General features: G+C 50.2%; 1 protein-coding gene across 1 annotated transcript; it reads right to left on the bottom strand.

Moving 5' to 3' along the window:
* Nucleotides 1-57: 57 nt before the first annotated feature.
* Nucleotides 58-15,569, bottom strand: LOC148220439 (protein-glutamine gamma-glutamyltransferase K-like; the record flags this gene model as incomplete). The annotated part of the gene is given in 12 exon segments (XM_088155415.1): nt 58-1,097; nt 1,573-1,709; nt 3,557-3,717; nt 5,658-5,693; nt 5,696-5,912; nt 5,914-5,936; nt 8,032-8,171; nt 9,655-9,671; nt 11,377-11,465; nt 12,461-12,564; nt 13,432-13,570; nt 15,398-15,569. Coding segments are annotated over 12 exon segments (1,485 nt in total), but the record flags the coding sequence as incomplete, so codon positions are not given.
* Between the last annotated feature and the right edge of the window lie 187 nt (nt 15,570-15,756).

Genomic DNA, 15,756 nt, shown 5'->3' with positions numbered 1-15,756 from the left:
GCCGCTCCCGCTCCCCCAGCCCCGCCCCCTTAATGACGTCAGTCGGCGGGATTTTTTTTTTTTTTTTTTTTAAACTGCGCTTTATTGGAAGGAGGGAAAATGACGTCATCCGGCGCCGTGACGTCATCGGGAGGGTTGGGACGGGGACTGGGGCGGTCCCAGTGCTCCCAGTATGGACCAGTATGGCCCAGTGACCCCTCCCAGTGCTCCCAGTATGGACCAGTATGGACCAGTGACCCCTCCCAGTGCTCCCAGTATGGACCAGTGACCCCTCCCAGTGCTCCCAGTATGACCCAGTTCCCCTCCCAGTTTCTCCCAGTCCTTCCCAGTGCTCCCAGTATGGACCAGTGGCTCCCAGTAACCCCTTCCAGTGCTCCCAATATGGCTCCCAGTGCTCCCAGTATGACCCAAACCCTCTCCCAGTGCTCCCAGTATGACCCAAACTGGGCCCAGTTTCCCCCCAGTCCCTCCCAGTGCTCCCAGTATGGACCAGTAACGGCTCCCAGTGCTCCCAGTATGACCCAAACCCACTCCCAGTCTCTCCCAGTCCTTCCCAGTGCTCCCAGTATGGACCAGTGGCTCCCAGTAACCCCTTCCAGTGCTCCCAATATGGCTCCCAGTGCTCCCAGTATGACCCAAACCCTCTCCCAGTGCTCCCAGTATGACCCAAACTGGGCCCAGTTTCCCCCCAGTCCCTCCCAGTGCTCCCAGTATGGACCAGTGACTCCTGCCAGTGCTCCCAGTATGACCCAAACCCTCTCCCAGTGCTCCCAGTTCTCTCCCAGTCCCGCCCAGTCCCTCCCAGTGCTCCCAGTCTGACCCAGTTCCCCTCCCAGTCCCTCCCAGTTCACCCCCCCGTGCTCCCTCCAGGCCTCCCCCTCCTCCTCCTCCTCCTCCTCCCAGCATTCCCAGCATTCCCAGTATCCCCCGGCAGGCTCCCAGTGCTCCCAGTGCTCCCAGTAAGGGCCTCGAACTGGAGGCTCCCGTGCAGGGGGGGGAGGGAGGCGCTCTCCAGAGCGGCCACCAGGCGGCGCTGTCCTGCCCGCAGCGGCGTCACTGATTGGCTGATGCGGAGCGTCTGCCCCGCCCCCACCGTCCTGAAACCAGTATAAACCAGTATAAACCAGTACGAACCAGTACAAACCAGTATCAACCAGTATCAACCAGTATAAGCAAAAAAATCCGATTTTTTTTCCCCTCGTTTTTAACCCTTTTAGAGCCACGAAATTCCCCCCAAATCCCCTCCCGGTCCCTCCCAGTTTGTCCCAGTTCCCTCCCAGTATAAACCAGTAACCCCAAACCCACGTTTAACCCTTTTATTCCCATTTCTTCCCCATTTTCTCTCCGATTTTCCCCATTTTTTTCCCCATTTCTCCCCTCCCAGTCCCTCCCAGTATAACCCAGTTCAAACCAGTAACCCCCAACCCACATTTAACCCTTTTTTAACCCCTTTTTTTTAACCCTTTTTTCCCCCATTTTTCACCCGATTTTCACCGTTTTTTCACCTTTTTCCCCCGTTTTTTCCCCTTTTCCCCCTCCCAGTATAAACCAGTATAACCCAGTTTGGCTCACCCCAGCGCTGCGGGTTTGGGGCAGGCGATCCCGGCTCCCTCCATGCGCAGAGAGGCCCCGCTCAGAGCTTTGGGCAGAGGGTTCTGGAAAACCACCTGCACCGGAACCTCCTGGCCCACCACGGCCGGGCCCAGCAGCTGCGGGGACACCAAAATCCAAAATTTTTCACCCCCAAAAAACGACTCCAGGCACGAGGAGCCAAAACAGGAGGGTTTTACCCCCAAAAAATCCGGTTTTTAAGAAAAAAATACCGGTTTTTACCCCCCAAAAAAATTTTTTTTTTGACCAAAAAAATCTTTGTTTCACCCCCAAAATCATTACAATTCCCACTTTTCATCCCCCAAAAAATCCTCATGGGAAAATTGGCCAAAATCCTTTTTTTTTAGCTTCCAAAAATCTCTGTTTTTACCCATAAAATCCCAAAATTAGTTATTTTGGCCCCAAAATGTTTTGGGCATCAGGTCTACCCATTGAAACCAATGGAGATTTATGGACACCAGGTCTGCCCCATTGAAACCAATGGGGAATTACAGACACCAGGTCTGCCCCATTGAAACCAATGGGAATTTAGGGACACCAGGTCTGCCCCATTGAAACCAATGGGGAATTAATGACACCAGGTCTGCCCCATTGAAACCAATGGGGAATTACAGACACCAGGTCTGCCCCATTGAAACCAATGGGGAATTACAGACACCAGGTCTGCCCATTGAAACCAATGGGGAATTAAAGGACACCAGGTCTGCCCCATTGAAACCAATGGGGAATTAATGACACCAGGTCTGCCCCATTGAAACCAATGGGGAATTACAGACACCAGGTCTGCCCCATTGAAACCAATGGGGAATTAAAGGACACCAGGTCTGCCCCATTGAAACCAATGGGAATTTAGGGACACCAGGTCTGCCCCATTGAAACCAATGGGGAATTAATGACACCAGGTCTGCCCCATTGAAACCAATGGGGAATTACAGACACCAGGTCTGCCCCATTGAAACCAATGGGGAATTACAGACACCAGGTCTGCCCCATTGAAACCAATGGGGAATTAAAGGACACCAGGTCTGCCCCATTGAAACCAATGGGGAATTAATGACACCAGGTCTGCCCCATTGAAACCAATGGGGAATTACAGACACCAGGTCTGCCCCATTGAAACCAATGGGGAATTAATGACACCAGGTCTGCCCCATTGAAACCAATGGGGAATTACAGACACCAGGTCTGCCCCATTGAAAACAATGGGGAATTAATGACACCAGGTCTGCCCCATTGAAACCAATGGGGAATTACAGACACCAGGTCTGCCCCATTGAAAACAATGGGGATTTATGGACACCAGGTCTGCCCCATTGAAACCAATGGGGAATTACAGACACCAGGTCTGCCCCATTGAAACCAATGGGGATTTATGGACACCAGGTCTGCCCCATTGGAGTCAATGGGAATTTGGGGACACCAGGTCTGCCCCATTGAATCCAATGGGGATTTATGGACACCAGGCCTACCCATTCAATCCTATGGAAATTTAGGGACACCAGGTCTACCCATTAAATCCTATGGAGATTTTTAGGGACACCAGGTCTACCCATTCAACTCTATAAATTTAGGGACACCAGGTCTACCCATTGAACCCCATGGAGATTTAAGGACACCAGGTCTACCCATTGAACCCCATGGGGATTTAGGGACACCAGGTCTACCCATTCAACCCTATGGGACACCAGGTCTACCCATTGAACCCCATGGGGATTTTTAGGGACACCAGGTCTACCCATTGAACCCCATGCATTTTTCACTGCCACCACGCCTACCCCACCCTCCTCAATCCTCCCCTTCACCCCCCCCTCCCAATTTTTTGGGGGGGATCGTCTTTTAAGACGAATCCCGAGGATTTCATTTTTATTTTTATTTTTATTTTTATTTTTATTTTTATTTTTATTTTTATTTTTATTTTTTTTTGGGGGGGGATCTCTCCCGTTACCGTGAGCGTGAGCTCGGGCGTGTGCAGCCGCACCAGCAGCTCCTTGGCCAGCACTTGGCCGCTCTCCTGCACCGCCCCGGCCACCGTCAGCTTCAGGGCGTCCTGGTCACCCACGTGGGGCTGGTACTCGCTGTACGTCACTGTCATTGTCACCGCGTCCTCTGCGGGGACGGCGGGGACGGGGTCAGGGGACAGGGTCAGGGGTCAGGGGGACAGGGACAGGGGGCAGGGGACAGGGGGAACAGGGTCAGGGGTCAGGGGGGACAGGGGTCAGGGGGGACAGGGACAGGGGTCAGGGGGACAGGGACAGGGGTCAGGGGACAGGGACAGGGGTCAGGGGGACAGGGACAGGGGACAGGGGACAGGGACAGGGGACAGAGAGAGGGGTCAGGGGACAGGGGTCAGGGGGCAGGGGACAGGGACAGGGGTCAGGGGGGACAGGGACAGGGGTCAGGGGTCAGGGGGACAGGGACAGGGGTCAGGGGACAGGGACAGGGGTCAGGGGGGACAGGGACCGGGGTCAGGGGGGACAGGGACCGGGGTCAGGGGGGACAGGGACAGGGGTCAGGGGGGACAGAGCCAGGGGTCAGGGGACAGGGGGACAGAGACAGGGGTTAGGGGGGACAGAGACAGGGGTCAGGGGGGACAGTCCAAGGGGTCAGGGGACAATCCCAGAGGTCAGAGGACAAGGGGGACAGACCCAGGGGACAAGGGGGACAGACCCAGGGGTCAGGGGACAGTGCCAGGGGTCAGGGGACAGAGCCAGGGGACAGAGGGGACAGAGCCAGGGGTGAGGGGACAGCCCTGGGGACAGTGGGGACACGCCTGGGACATCCTTGGGGACAGCAGGGACAGCCCCAGGGGTCAGGGGACAGAGGGGACAGAGCCAGGGGTCAGGGGACACCCCTGGGGACAGAGGGGACACGCCTGGGGACAGCAGGGACACCCCAGGAGTGAAGGGACAGCCTTGGGGACATCCCTGGGGGCAGCAGGGACACACCCAGGGGACATCAGGGACACCCCCAGAGTGACACTGGGGACATCAGGGACACCCCTGGGTGACATCAGGGACACCCCTGGACACCCCTGGGTGACGTCAGGGACACCCTCAGGGGACACCCCTGGGTGCCCCCGAGCTCAGGGGTTCCATTGTGGGCCTGGGGATATTTTGGGGACAATTGGAGTGGAGTGAAAGGCCTGGCCCTCCCAGTATAAACCAGTATAGACCAGTATAAACCAGTATGGACCGGTATGGACCAGTATAAACCAGTATGGACCAGTATGGACCAGTATGGACCAGTATAAACCAGTATAAACCAGTACAAACCAGTATGGACCAGTATAAACCAGTATCAAACACTTTCACTCCAATTGTTCCCCCATTTTTTACCATTTTGAATCCCCCAAAATCCCCTCCCAGTACAAACCAGTAACACGAAATCCATCCCAGTTCCCTCCCAGTCCATCCCATTTCCATCCCAGTCCCTCCCAGTGCTCCCAGTATAACCCAAACCCTCTCCCATTCCCCTCCCAGTTCCCTCCCAGTATAAACCAGTCTCCTCTGAGTCTCTCCCAGTCCATCCCATTTCCATCCCAGTCCCCTCCCAGTGCTCCCAGTATGACCCAAACACTCTCCCAGTCCCTCTCAGTTCCCTCCCAGTCCTTCCCAGTATGAACCACTTCCCATCCCAGTCCATCCCAGTTCCATCCCAGTGGTCCCAGTTCTCTCCCAGTATATTCCAGTCTCCTCCCAGTCCCCTCCCAGTCCATCCCAGTCCCTCCCAGTCCATCCCAGTCCCTCCCAGTTTCATCCCAGTCCCTCCCAGTCCTTCCCAGTATGAACCACTTCCCATCCCCAGTCCCATCCAGTCCCTCCCATTCCATCCCAGTCCCCTTCCAGTCCATCCCAGTCTCTCCAAGTTCCCTCCCAGTCCATCCCAGTCCTTCCCAGTCCCCTCCCAGTATGAACCACTTCCCATCCCAGTCTCCTCCCAGTCCCTCCCCAGTCCCTCCCAGTCCATCCCAGTCCCTCCCAGTCCATCCCAGTCCATCCCAGTCCCTCCCAGTCCCCTCCCAGTATAACCCATTCCCCATCCCTCACCCTGCCCGGGCGGCAGCGTCCTGCGGTGCTGCTCTGCCGGAAGGCGGGCCCGGCCACGCCGGTGTAGCGCACGGCGCAGAGCGACAGGCGCAGCAGCAGCGTCCGAGGCTCCAGGCCTTGGTTCTTGATGGCCGCCCTCAGCTCCAGCTCGGCGCCGGCCACGGCGGGGGCGGAGCCCAAGCTCAGCGTCACCTCGCCGGATGAGACGGCGCCGGCGCGGCGAGGGCGGGAGCCGTGGGAGGTGGCGGTGGAGACGGGCGCGGCGTTCCTCCTCCGAGCCTGGGGGCGGGGGGGGCAAGGGTCGATGGTTGGGTCAAGAGTTGGGTCAACTGGTCATGAGTTGGGTCATTGGGTCAAGGGTTGGGTCAATGGTCAAGACTTGGGTCATTGGTCAAGGGTTGGGTCAATGGTCAAGGGTTGGGTCATTGGGTCATTGGTCAAGGGTTGGGTCAATGGTTGGATCAAGGGTTGGATCAAGAGTTGGGTCAAGGGTTGGGTCAATGGTCAAGAATTGGGTCATTGGGTCAAAGGTTGGGTCAATGGTCAATGGTTGCGTCATTGGTCAATGGTTGGGTCAAGAGTTGGGTCAACTGGTCAAGGGTTGGGTCAATGGTCAATGGTTGCGTCATTGGTCAATGGTTGGGTCAAGAATTGGGTCAACTGGTCAAGGGTTGGGTCAATGGTCAATGGTCATTGGTCAATCATTGGGTCAAGGGTTGGATCAAGAGTTGGGTCAAGGGTTGGGTCAATGGTCAACAGTTGGGTCAATGGTCAATGGTCGGGTCATTGGTCAATGGTCAAGAGTTGGGTCATTGGGTCATTGGTCAATGGTTGGGTCAATGGTCAATGGTCAGTGGTCAAGGGTCAATGGTTGGGTCATTGGGTCAAGGGTTGGGTCAATGGTCAATGGTCAATGGTCAATGGTCGGGTCATTGGGTCAATGGTCGGGTCATTGCATCAAGGGTTGGGTCAATGGTCAATGGTCAAGGGTTGGGTCATTGGGTCATTGGTCAATGGTTGGGTCAATGGTCAATGGTCAGTGGTCAAGGGTCAATGGTTGGGTCATTGGGTCAATGGTCAATGGTTGAGTCAATGGTCAATGGTCCAGTGGTCAAGGGTCAATGGTTGGGTCATTGGGTCAAGGGTTGGGTCAATGGTCAATGGTCAATGGTCAAGGGTTGGGTCATTGGGTCAATGGTCAATGGTTGAGTCAATGGTCAATGGTCAGTGGTCAAGGGTCAATGGTTGGGTCATTGGGTCAAGGGTTGGGTCAATGGTCAATGGTCAATGGTCAAGGGTTGGGTCATTGGGTCATTGGTCAATGGTTGAGTCAATGGTCAATGGTCAGTGGTCAAGGGGTCAATGGTTGGGTCATTGGTCAAGGGTTGGGTCAATGGTTGGAGCAAGGGTTGGATCAAGAGTTGGGTCAAGGGTTGGGTCAATGGTCAACAGGTCAATGGTCAATGGTCAATGGTTGGGTCATTGGTCAATGGTTGGGTCAATGGTCAAGGGTTGGGTCAACTGGTCAAGGGTTGGGTCATTGGGTCAAGGTTGGGTCAATGGTCAATGGTCAATGGTTGGGTCATTGGGTCAATGGTCAAGGGTTGGGTCATTGGGTCAAGGGTTGGGTCAATGGTCAATGGTCAAGGGTTGGGTCATTGGGTCATTGGTCAATGGTCAATGGTTGGGTCAATGGTCAATGGTCAGTGGTCAATGGTCAATGATTGGGTCATTGGTCAAGGGTTGGGTCAATGGTCAATGGTGGGTCAATTGGTCAATGGTCAATGGTCAATGGTTGGTCCATGGTTGGGTCATTGGTCAATGGTTGGGTCAATGGGTCATTCAGTGGTCATTGGTCATCACTCTTTGGCCATTGGTCAATGGTTGAGTCACTCAGTGGTCACTCAGTGGTCACTCATGGTCACTCAGTGGTCACTCAGTGGTCAGTGGTCACTCAGTGGTCAGTGGTGACTCAGTGGTCACTCATGGTCACTCAGTTGGTCACTCAGTGGTCAGTGGTGACTCAGTGGTCACTCATGGTCACTCAGTGGTCACTCAGTGGTCAGTGGTCACTCAGTGGTCACTCATGGTCACTCATGGTCACTCAGTGGTCACTCGGTGGTCACTCGGTGGTCAGTGGTCACTCATGGTCACTCATGGTCACTCAGTGGTCACTCATGGTCACTCATGGTCACTCAGTGGTCAGTGGTCACTCAGTGGTCAGTGGTCACTCATGGTCACTCAGTGGTCACTCAGGGTCACTCAGTGGTCACTCAGTGGTCACTCAGTGGTCACTCAGTGGTCAGTGGTCACTCAGGCGCTCACTCAGTGGTCACTCAGTGGTCACTTCATTGGTCACTCAGTGGTCACTCACCCTCGGGGTGTTTGTATTGGTGGGTGATGTCCACTCTGGCGCCCCCTGCCGGGCCCTGGGTGCTGATCCTGCGCCCGATGGCCCCGGGCTCCACGTGCACCACCTGGAACCCCCCATGGGGCTGCCGCTGCCAGTACAACCTTGTCACTGTTCACCTGATCATTAGCGTCATTAATTAGTGTCATTAGCCTCATTAATAACCTCCTAATCAATGTAATTAATTACATCTCCTAATTAACCTAATGAATGCATGGTCTGTGTCATTAATGGTGAATGACACTGGGGCTGCCGCTGCCAGTACACCTTGTCACTGTTCACCTGGCCATTAGCGTCATTAATTAGTGTTATTAGCCTCATTAATAACCCCCTAATCAATGTCGTTAGTTACATCTCTTAATTAACCTAATGAATGAATGGTCTGTGCCATTAATGGTGAATGACACTGGGGGCTGGAGCTGCCAGTACACCTTGTCACTGTTCACCTGGCCATTAACAACGGTAATTAGTGTTATTAGCCTCATTAATAACCCCCTAATCAATGTCATTAATTACATCTACTAATTAACCTAATGAATGAATGGTCTGTGTCATTAATGGTGAATGACACTGGGGCTGCCGCTGCCAGTACACCTTGTCACTGTTCACCTGGCCATTAGCGTCATTAATTAGTGTCATTAGCCTCATTAATAACCCCCTAATCAATGTTATTAATGATATCTCCTGATTAATGTAATCAATGCGTGATTTGTGCCATTAATGGTGAATGACACTGGGGCTGGAGCTGCCAGTACACCTTGTCACTGTTCACCTGGCCATTAACAACGTTAATTAGTGTTATTAAGCCTCATTAATAACCTCCTAATCAGTGTCATTAATTACATCTCCTGATTAATGTAATCAATGCGTGATTTGTGTCATTAATGGTGAATCCCCATGGGGCTGCCGCTGCCAGTACACCTTGTCACTGTTCACCTGGCCATTAACAACGGTAATTAGCCTAATTAGCGTTATTAATAACCCCCTAATCGTTATCATTAATGACATCTCCTGATTAATGTAATCAATGCATGGTCTGTGCCATTAATGGTGAATGACACTGGGGCTGCCGCTGCCAATACACCTTGTCACTGTTCACCTGGCCATTAGCGTCATTAATTAGGGTAATTAGCCTCATTAATAACCTCCTAATCAATGTTATTAATAACATCTCCTGATTAATGTAATCAATGCGTGATTTGTGCCATTAATGGTGAATGACACTGGGGCTGCCGCTGCCAGTTCACCTTGTCACTGTTCACCTGATCATTAACAACACTAATTAGCCTAATTAGCGCCATTAATCACAATTAGCCTCATTAATCAACCCCTACTCGAAATTAAAGATGGCTCCTAATTAATCTAATTAATGAATGGTTTGTGTCATTAGTGTTGAATCCCCGTGGGGCTGCCGCTGCCAGTACACCTTGTCACTGTTCACCTGGCCATTAACAACGGTAATTAGCACAATTAGCGCCATTAATAACCCCCTAATCAATGTTATTAATGACATCTCCTAATTAACCTAATGTATGCATGGTCTGTGCCATTAATGGTGAATGACACTGGGGCTGCCGCTGCCAGTACACCTTGTCACTGTTCACCTGCCAATTAACACCACTAATTAGTGTTATTAGCATCATTAATAACCCCCTAATCATTATCATTAATTACATCTCCTAATTAGTGTAATGAATGCACGGTTTGTGTCATTAATGGTGAATCCCAGTAGGGCAGTTCACCTTGTCACTGTTCACCTGGCCATTAACATCATTAATTAGCCTAATTAGCATCATTAATCACAATTAGCCTCATAAATCAACCCCTAATCCTTATTATTAATGACGGCTCCTAATTAATCTAACGAATGCATGGTTTGTGTCATTAGTGTTGAATCCCCGTGGGGCAGTTCACCTTGTCACTGTTCACCTGATAATTAGCATAATTAATTAGTGTTATTAATCACAATTGGCCTCATTAATCATCCCCCAATCAGATGTAATGGCGGCTCCTAATTAAATTAATCAATGCACTGTTTGTGTCATTAATGGTGAATTCCTCCCCATGGGGCAAGTTCACCTGCTCATTAGCGCCATTAATTAGCCTAATTAGCCTCATTAATCACCCCCCCAACCAGGATTATTGATTTCACCTCCTAATTAGCGTAATTAAGTCTTTATTTGCATAATTAGGCCACGCTCAAGATGGCGCCCGGCTGCTGCTGCACCACAGCTCATTGCTGTTTCCCAGCTCATTTGCATAATTAATTAACACCTCATTAACATCGATTAGTATAATAATCATTCCCCTCATTAGCAGAATTAATTACAGCTCCTAATTAGCGTAATTAAGCTGCGATTTGCATAATTAAGCCAAAATCAAGATGGCGCCCGGCTTCTGCTGCCACCACGACTCGTGACTCCTACCAGCTCATTTGCATAATTAATTGGGACTTCATTAACATCGTTGATCGCCTCATTAGTGTCGTCAATCATCCCCCTCATTAGTAGAATTAGTTACACCTCCTAATTAGCGGAATTAAGTCTTTATTTGCATAATTAGGCCACGCTCAAGATGGCGCCCGGCTGCTGCTGCCACCACAGCTCATTGCTGTTTCCAAGCTCATTTGCATAATTAATTATCACCTCATTACGACCGTTAATCACCTCATTAGTATAATCAATCATTCCCCTCATTAGCAGAATTAATCATGACATCTAATTTGCATAATTAAGTCGCGATTTGCATAATTAAGCCACGTTCAAGATGGCGTCCGGCTGCTGCTGCCACCTCAACTCGTGTCTTTTCCCGGCTCATTTGCATAATTAATTATCACCTCATTAAGATCGTTAATCACCTCATTAGTGTCGTCAATCATCCCCCTCATTAGTAGAATTAATTACAGACCCTAATTAGCATAATTAAGCCTTGATTTGCATAATTAGGCCACACTCAAGATGGCGTCCGGCAGCCGCTGCCACCAACAACTCCTGTCTTTTCCCAGCTCATTTGCATGATTAATTACCACCTCATTAGCATAATTAACAACTCCATTTCAATAATCAACAACGGCCACCACCGACAGAATTAATTACACGCCCTAATTAGCATAATTAAGCATTGATTTGCATAATTAGGCCGCACCCAAGATGGCGCCTATGCGCTGCCCCCACTCCTTGCCTCTTTCCCCGCCTCATTTGCATAATTAATTAACGCCTCATTAGCACAACCCCCCCGCCTCATTAGCACCATGAATGACATCTAAGGGCCCTAATTAAGGGTTAATTAGGCTAATTAGGCCCCGCCCACCTCGGCGAAGACGAAGGGCGTGTCGTACTTGAGGAAGACGTCGCCGTTCTTCACCGCGGTCACCGAGCACGGCCCGCAACAGAACAGCCCTGAAACCAGTACGGACCAGTATGGACCAGTATGGACCAGTATGGACCAGTATAGACCAGTATAAACCAGTATAAACCAGTACGGACCAGTATAAACCAGTATAAACCAGTATGGACCAGTATAAACCAGTATGGACCAGTATAAACCAGTATGGACCAGTACGGACCAGTATGGACCAGTATGGACCAGTATAAACCAGTACGGACCAGTATAGACCAGTATAAACCAGTACGGACCAGTATAGACCAGTATGGACCAGTACGGACCAGTATAAACCAGTATAAACCAGTATGGACCGGTATGGACCAGTACGGACCAGTATAAACCAGTATAAACCAGTATAAACCAGTACGGACCGGTATGGACCAGTATGGACCAGTATAAACCAGTATGGACCAGTATAAACCAGTATAAACCAGTATAAACCAGTATGGACCAGTACGGACCAGTATGGACCAGTATGGACCAGTATAAACCAGTATGGACCAGTATAAACCAGTATGGACCAGTATGGACCAGTACGGACCAGTACGGACCAGTATGGATCAGTATGGACCAGTATGGACCAGTATAAACCAGTATGATCCTGTCTAAACCAGTATAAACCAGTATGGACCAGTACAAACCCTTCCCAACCAGTATAAACCAGTCCAAACCAGTATAACCCAGTATAAAAAAATCTCAATTTCCCCCCATTTTTAACCCTTTCAAACCCCTGAAATCTCCCCAAAATTTTCTCCCAGTTCCCTCCCAGTATAAACCAGTCCAAACCAGTCCAAACCACTATAAACCAGTCCAGACCAGTATAAACCAGTATAAACCAGTCCAAACCAGTATAAACCAGTAACCCCCAAACCCCATTTTAACCCTTTTTTTTCCCCGTTTTTCCGCCATTTTTTCCCGTTTTTTCGCCGTTTTTTCCCCATTTCTCCCCCTCCCAGCCCAAACCAGTATAAACCAGTATAAACCAGTATAAACCAGTATAAACCAGTACCGCTGCTGGTCTCCTGGGGGGTGGCGTCCACCACCTGCCAGCCGTCGTAGCCGTCGGGGAGATCCGGGCGCTTCATCCAACAATCGTTCCACACGTGGAAATTCCTGCAACCAGTATGGACCAGTATAAACCAGTATGGACCGGTATGGACCAGTATGGAACAGTATGGACCAGTACAAACCCTTCCCAACCAGTATAAACCAGTCCAAAGCAGTATAAACCAGTATGGACCAGTGTGGACCAGTATGGACCAGTATAAACCAGTATAAACCAGTACACACCAGTATAAACCAGTATAAACCAGTATAAACCAATAAAATTTCCCCCTCCATTTTTTGGTCATTTTTAACCCTTTTTCCGCCGTTTTTCCCCCCCCCCATTTCTCCCCTCCCAGTACAAACCAGTAACTCCCAGTTCCTCTCCCAGTCCAAACCAGTATAAACCAGTATAAACCAGTAACCCCCAATCCCCATTTAACCCTTTCTCCCCCATTTTTTTTAACCATTTTTCGGTCATTTTGGGGTCATTTTTAACCCTTTTTTCACCGTTTTTTCCCCATTTCCCCCCTCCCAGTCCCTCCCAGTTCCCTCCCAGTATAAACCAGTATAAACCAGTATAAACCAGTATAAACCAGTAACCCCCAATCCCCTTTTAACCCCTTTTTAACCCTTTTTTCCCCATTTCCCCCCCATTTTTCGCTCATTTTTAACCCTTTTTCCACCATTTTTTTTGCCCTTTTCCCCCTCCCAGTCCCTCCCAGTCCCCTCCCAGTCCCCTCCCAGTATAAACCAGTACAAACCAGTATAAACCAGTAACCCCCAATCCCCTTTTAACCCTTTCCCAACCCTTTTTTAACCCTTTAACCCCCATTTTTCCCCATTTCTCGCTCATTTTTAACCCTTTTCGCGCCGTTTTTTCGCCGTTTCCCCCCTCCCAGTCCCCTCCCAGTACAAACCAGTATAAACCAGTACCAGACAGAGTCGGTGTTGAGGCGCTCCAGGGGCCTCATGGCCTCGTCCAGGTAGATGTCGGTGGTGAGCGACGTGTCGGTGTCGTGGGCGGAATTGTAATTGGTGACCGTGCGGGTGGGCAGGCCCAGGCAGCGCAGCACTGACCAGTATAGACCAGTATGGACCAGTATAAACCAGTATGGACCAGTATAGACCAGTATGGACCAGTATAAACCAGTATGGACCAGTATAAACCAGTATGGACCAGTATAAACCAGTATGGACCAGTATAAACCAGTATGGACCGGTATGGACCAGTATAAACCAGTATGGACCAGTATGGACCAGTATGGACCAGTATGGACCAGTATAAACCAGTATGGACCAGTATGGACCGGTATGGACCAGTATGGACCAGTATGGACCAGTATAAACCAGTATAAACCAGTACGGACCGGTATGGACCAGTATGGCCCAGTATAAACCAGTATAAACCAGTATGGACCAGTATAAACCAGTATGGACCAGTATGGACCGGTATAGACCAGTATAAACCAGTATGGACCGGTATGGACCAGTATAAACCAGTATGGACCAGTATAAACCAGTATGGACCGGTATGGACCAGTATAAACCAGTATGGACCAGTATGGACCAGTATAAACCAGTATGGACCAGTATGGACCAGTATAAACCAGTATGGACCAGTATAGACCAGTATAAACCAGTATGGACCGGTATGGACCAGTATAAACCAGTATAAACCAGTATGGACCAGTATAAAAATCCCCCAATTTTCCCATTTTTTTTCCCGGTTTTTAACCCTTTTAGAGCCCCCAAATCCTCTCCCAGTTCCCTCCCAGTTCATCCCAGTAACCCCAAACCCCTCCCAGTACAAACCAGTACAAACCAGTATAAACCAGTAACCCCCAACCCCCTTTTAACCCTTTAATCCCCATTTTTCCCCGTTATTTCCCCATTTTTCCCATATTTTGCTCATTTTTTGCTAAATTTTCCTCATTTTTCCACCTTTTTCCCCCATTTTTTTTGTTTTCTCCCTCCACCAGTGCCCTCCCAGTGCCCTCCCAGTATAAACCAGTCCAAACCAGTATAAACCAGTAACCTCCAACCCCCTTTTAACCCTTTTTTAACCCTTTTTTCCCCATATTTTCCCCATTTTCCCACCGATTTTCCCCATTTTTTTTTGTTTTTCCCCTCCCACTCCCCTCCCAGTCCCTCCCAGTCCCTCCCAGTCCCTCCCAGTCCCTCCCAGTCCAAACCAGTCCCCTCGCAGTCCAAACCAGTCCAAACCAGTATAAACCAGTAACCCCAAATCCCTTTTTATCCCTTTTTTCCCCATTTTTTGCTCATTTTTCCCTCTATTTTCCCCATTTTCCCACCTTTTTTCCCCATTTTTTTTTTGTTTTTCCCCCTCCCACTCCCCTCCCAATCCCTCCCAGTTCCCTCCCAGTTCCCTCCCAGTCCAAACCAGTATAAACCAGTAACCCCTAACCCCCTTTTAACCCTTTTTTTCCCATTTTTCCCTCTATTTTCCCCATTTTCCCACCGTTTTTTCCCCATTTTTTTTGTTTTCCCCCTCCCACTCCCCTCCCAGTTCCCTCCCAGTCCAAACCAGTCCAAACCAGTAACCCCCAACCCCCTTTTAACCCTTTTTTAACCCTTTATTCCCCACATTTCCCCCATTTTTCCCTCTATTTTCCCCATTTTCCCACCGATTTTCCCCATTTTTTTTTTCTTTTCCCCCTCCCAACCCCTTCCCAGTCCCCTCCCAGTCCCCTCCCAGTCCCCTCCCAGTCCAAACCAGTCCAAATCAGTAACCCCTAACCCCCTTTTAACCCTTTTTCCCCCACATTTCCCCATTTTTCCCTCTATTTTCCCCATTTTCCCACCGTTTTTTCCCCATTTTTTTTTCTTTTCCCCCTCCCAACCCCTTCCCAGTGCCCTCCCAGTATAAACCAGTACGGACCAGTGGTGACCACGCCGGCGAACACCCAGCACTGTCCGTATCTGACGGGGGCCCCGGTGCCGTGGAAGCTGCGCAGGATCCCCACGGAGCCGGCCCAGGCCGAGGGGTTCGTGCCTTGGGAATAATCCCCGGTCCAGTTTCCCACCAGGACCCCCGCTGTCGTCCAGGGAATTCACCTGGGATTCCCAAAAAAAAAAAAAAAAAAAATTTGGGGGGGGTTTTGGGGGAAAAATTCCCGAAATTCCCAAAAAAATCCGGGCGAAAACGCGAAAATCGCGGCGGGAAACGGGGAAAAATCACCCCGAAAAAAAGTAGATGGAAGTTCCTGAATTGGTAAAAAAAATTCCTGGGAAATGAAA

This window comes from Sturnus vulgaris, chromosome 39 (genome assembly GCF_052056855.1).
Source record: "Sturnus vulgaris isolate bStuVul1 chromosome 39, bStuVul1.hap1, whole genome shotgun sequence".
NCBI lineage: Eukaryota > Metazoa > Chordata > Aves > Passeriformes > Sturnidae > Sturnus > Sturnus vulgaris.
This window is presented reverse-complemented; position numbering and strand designations above follow the sequence as displayed.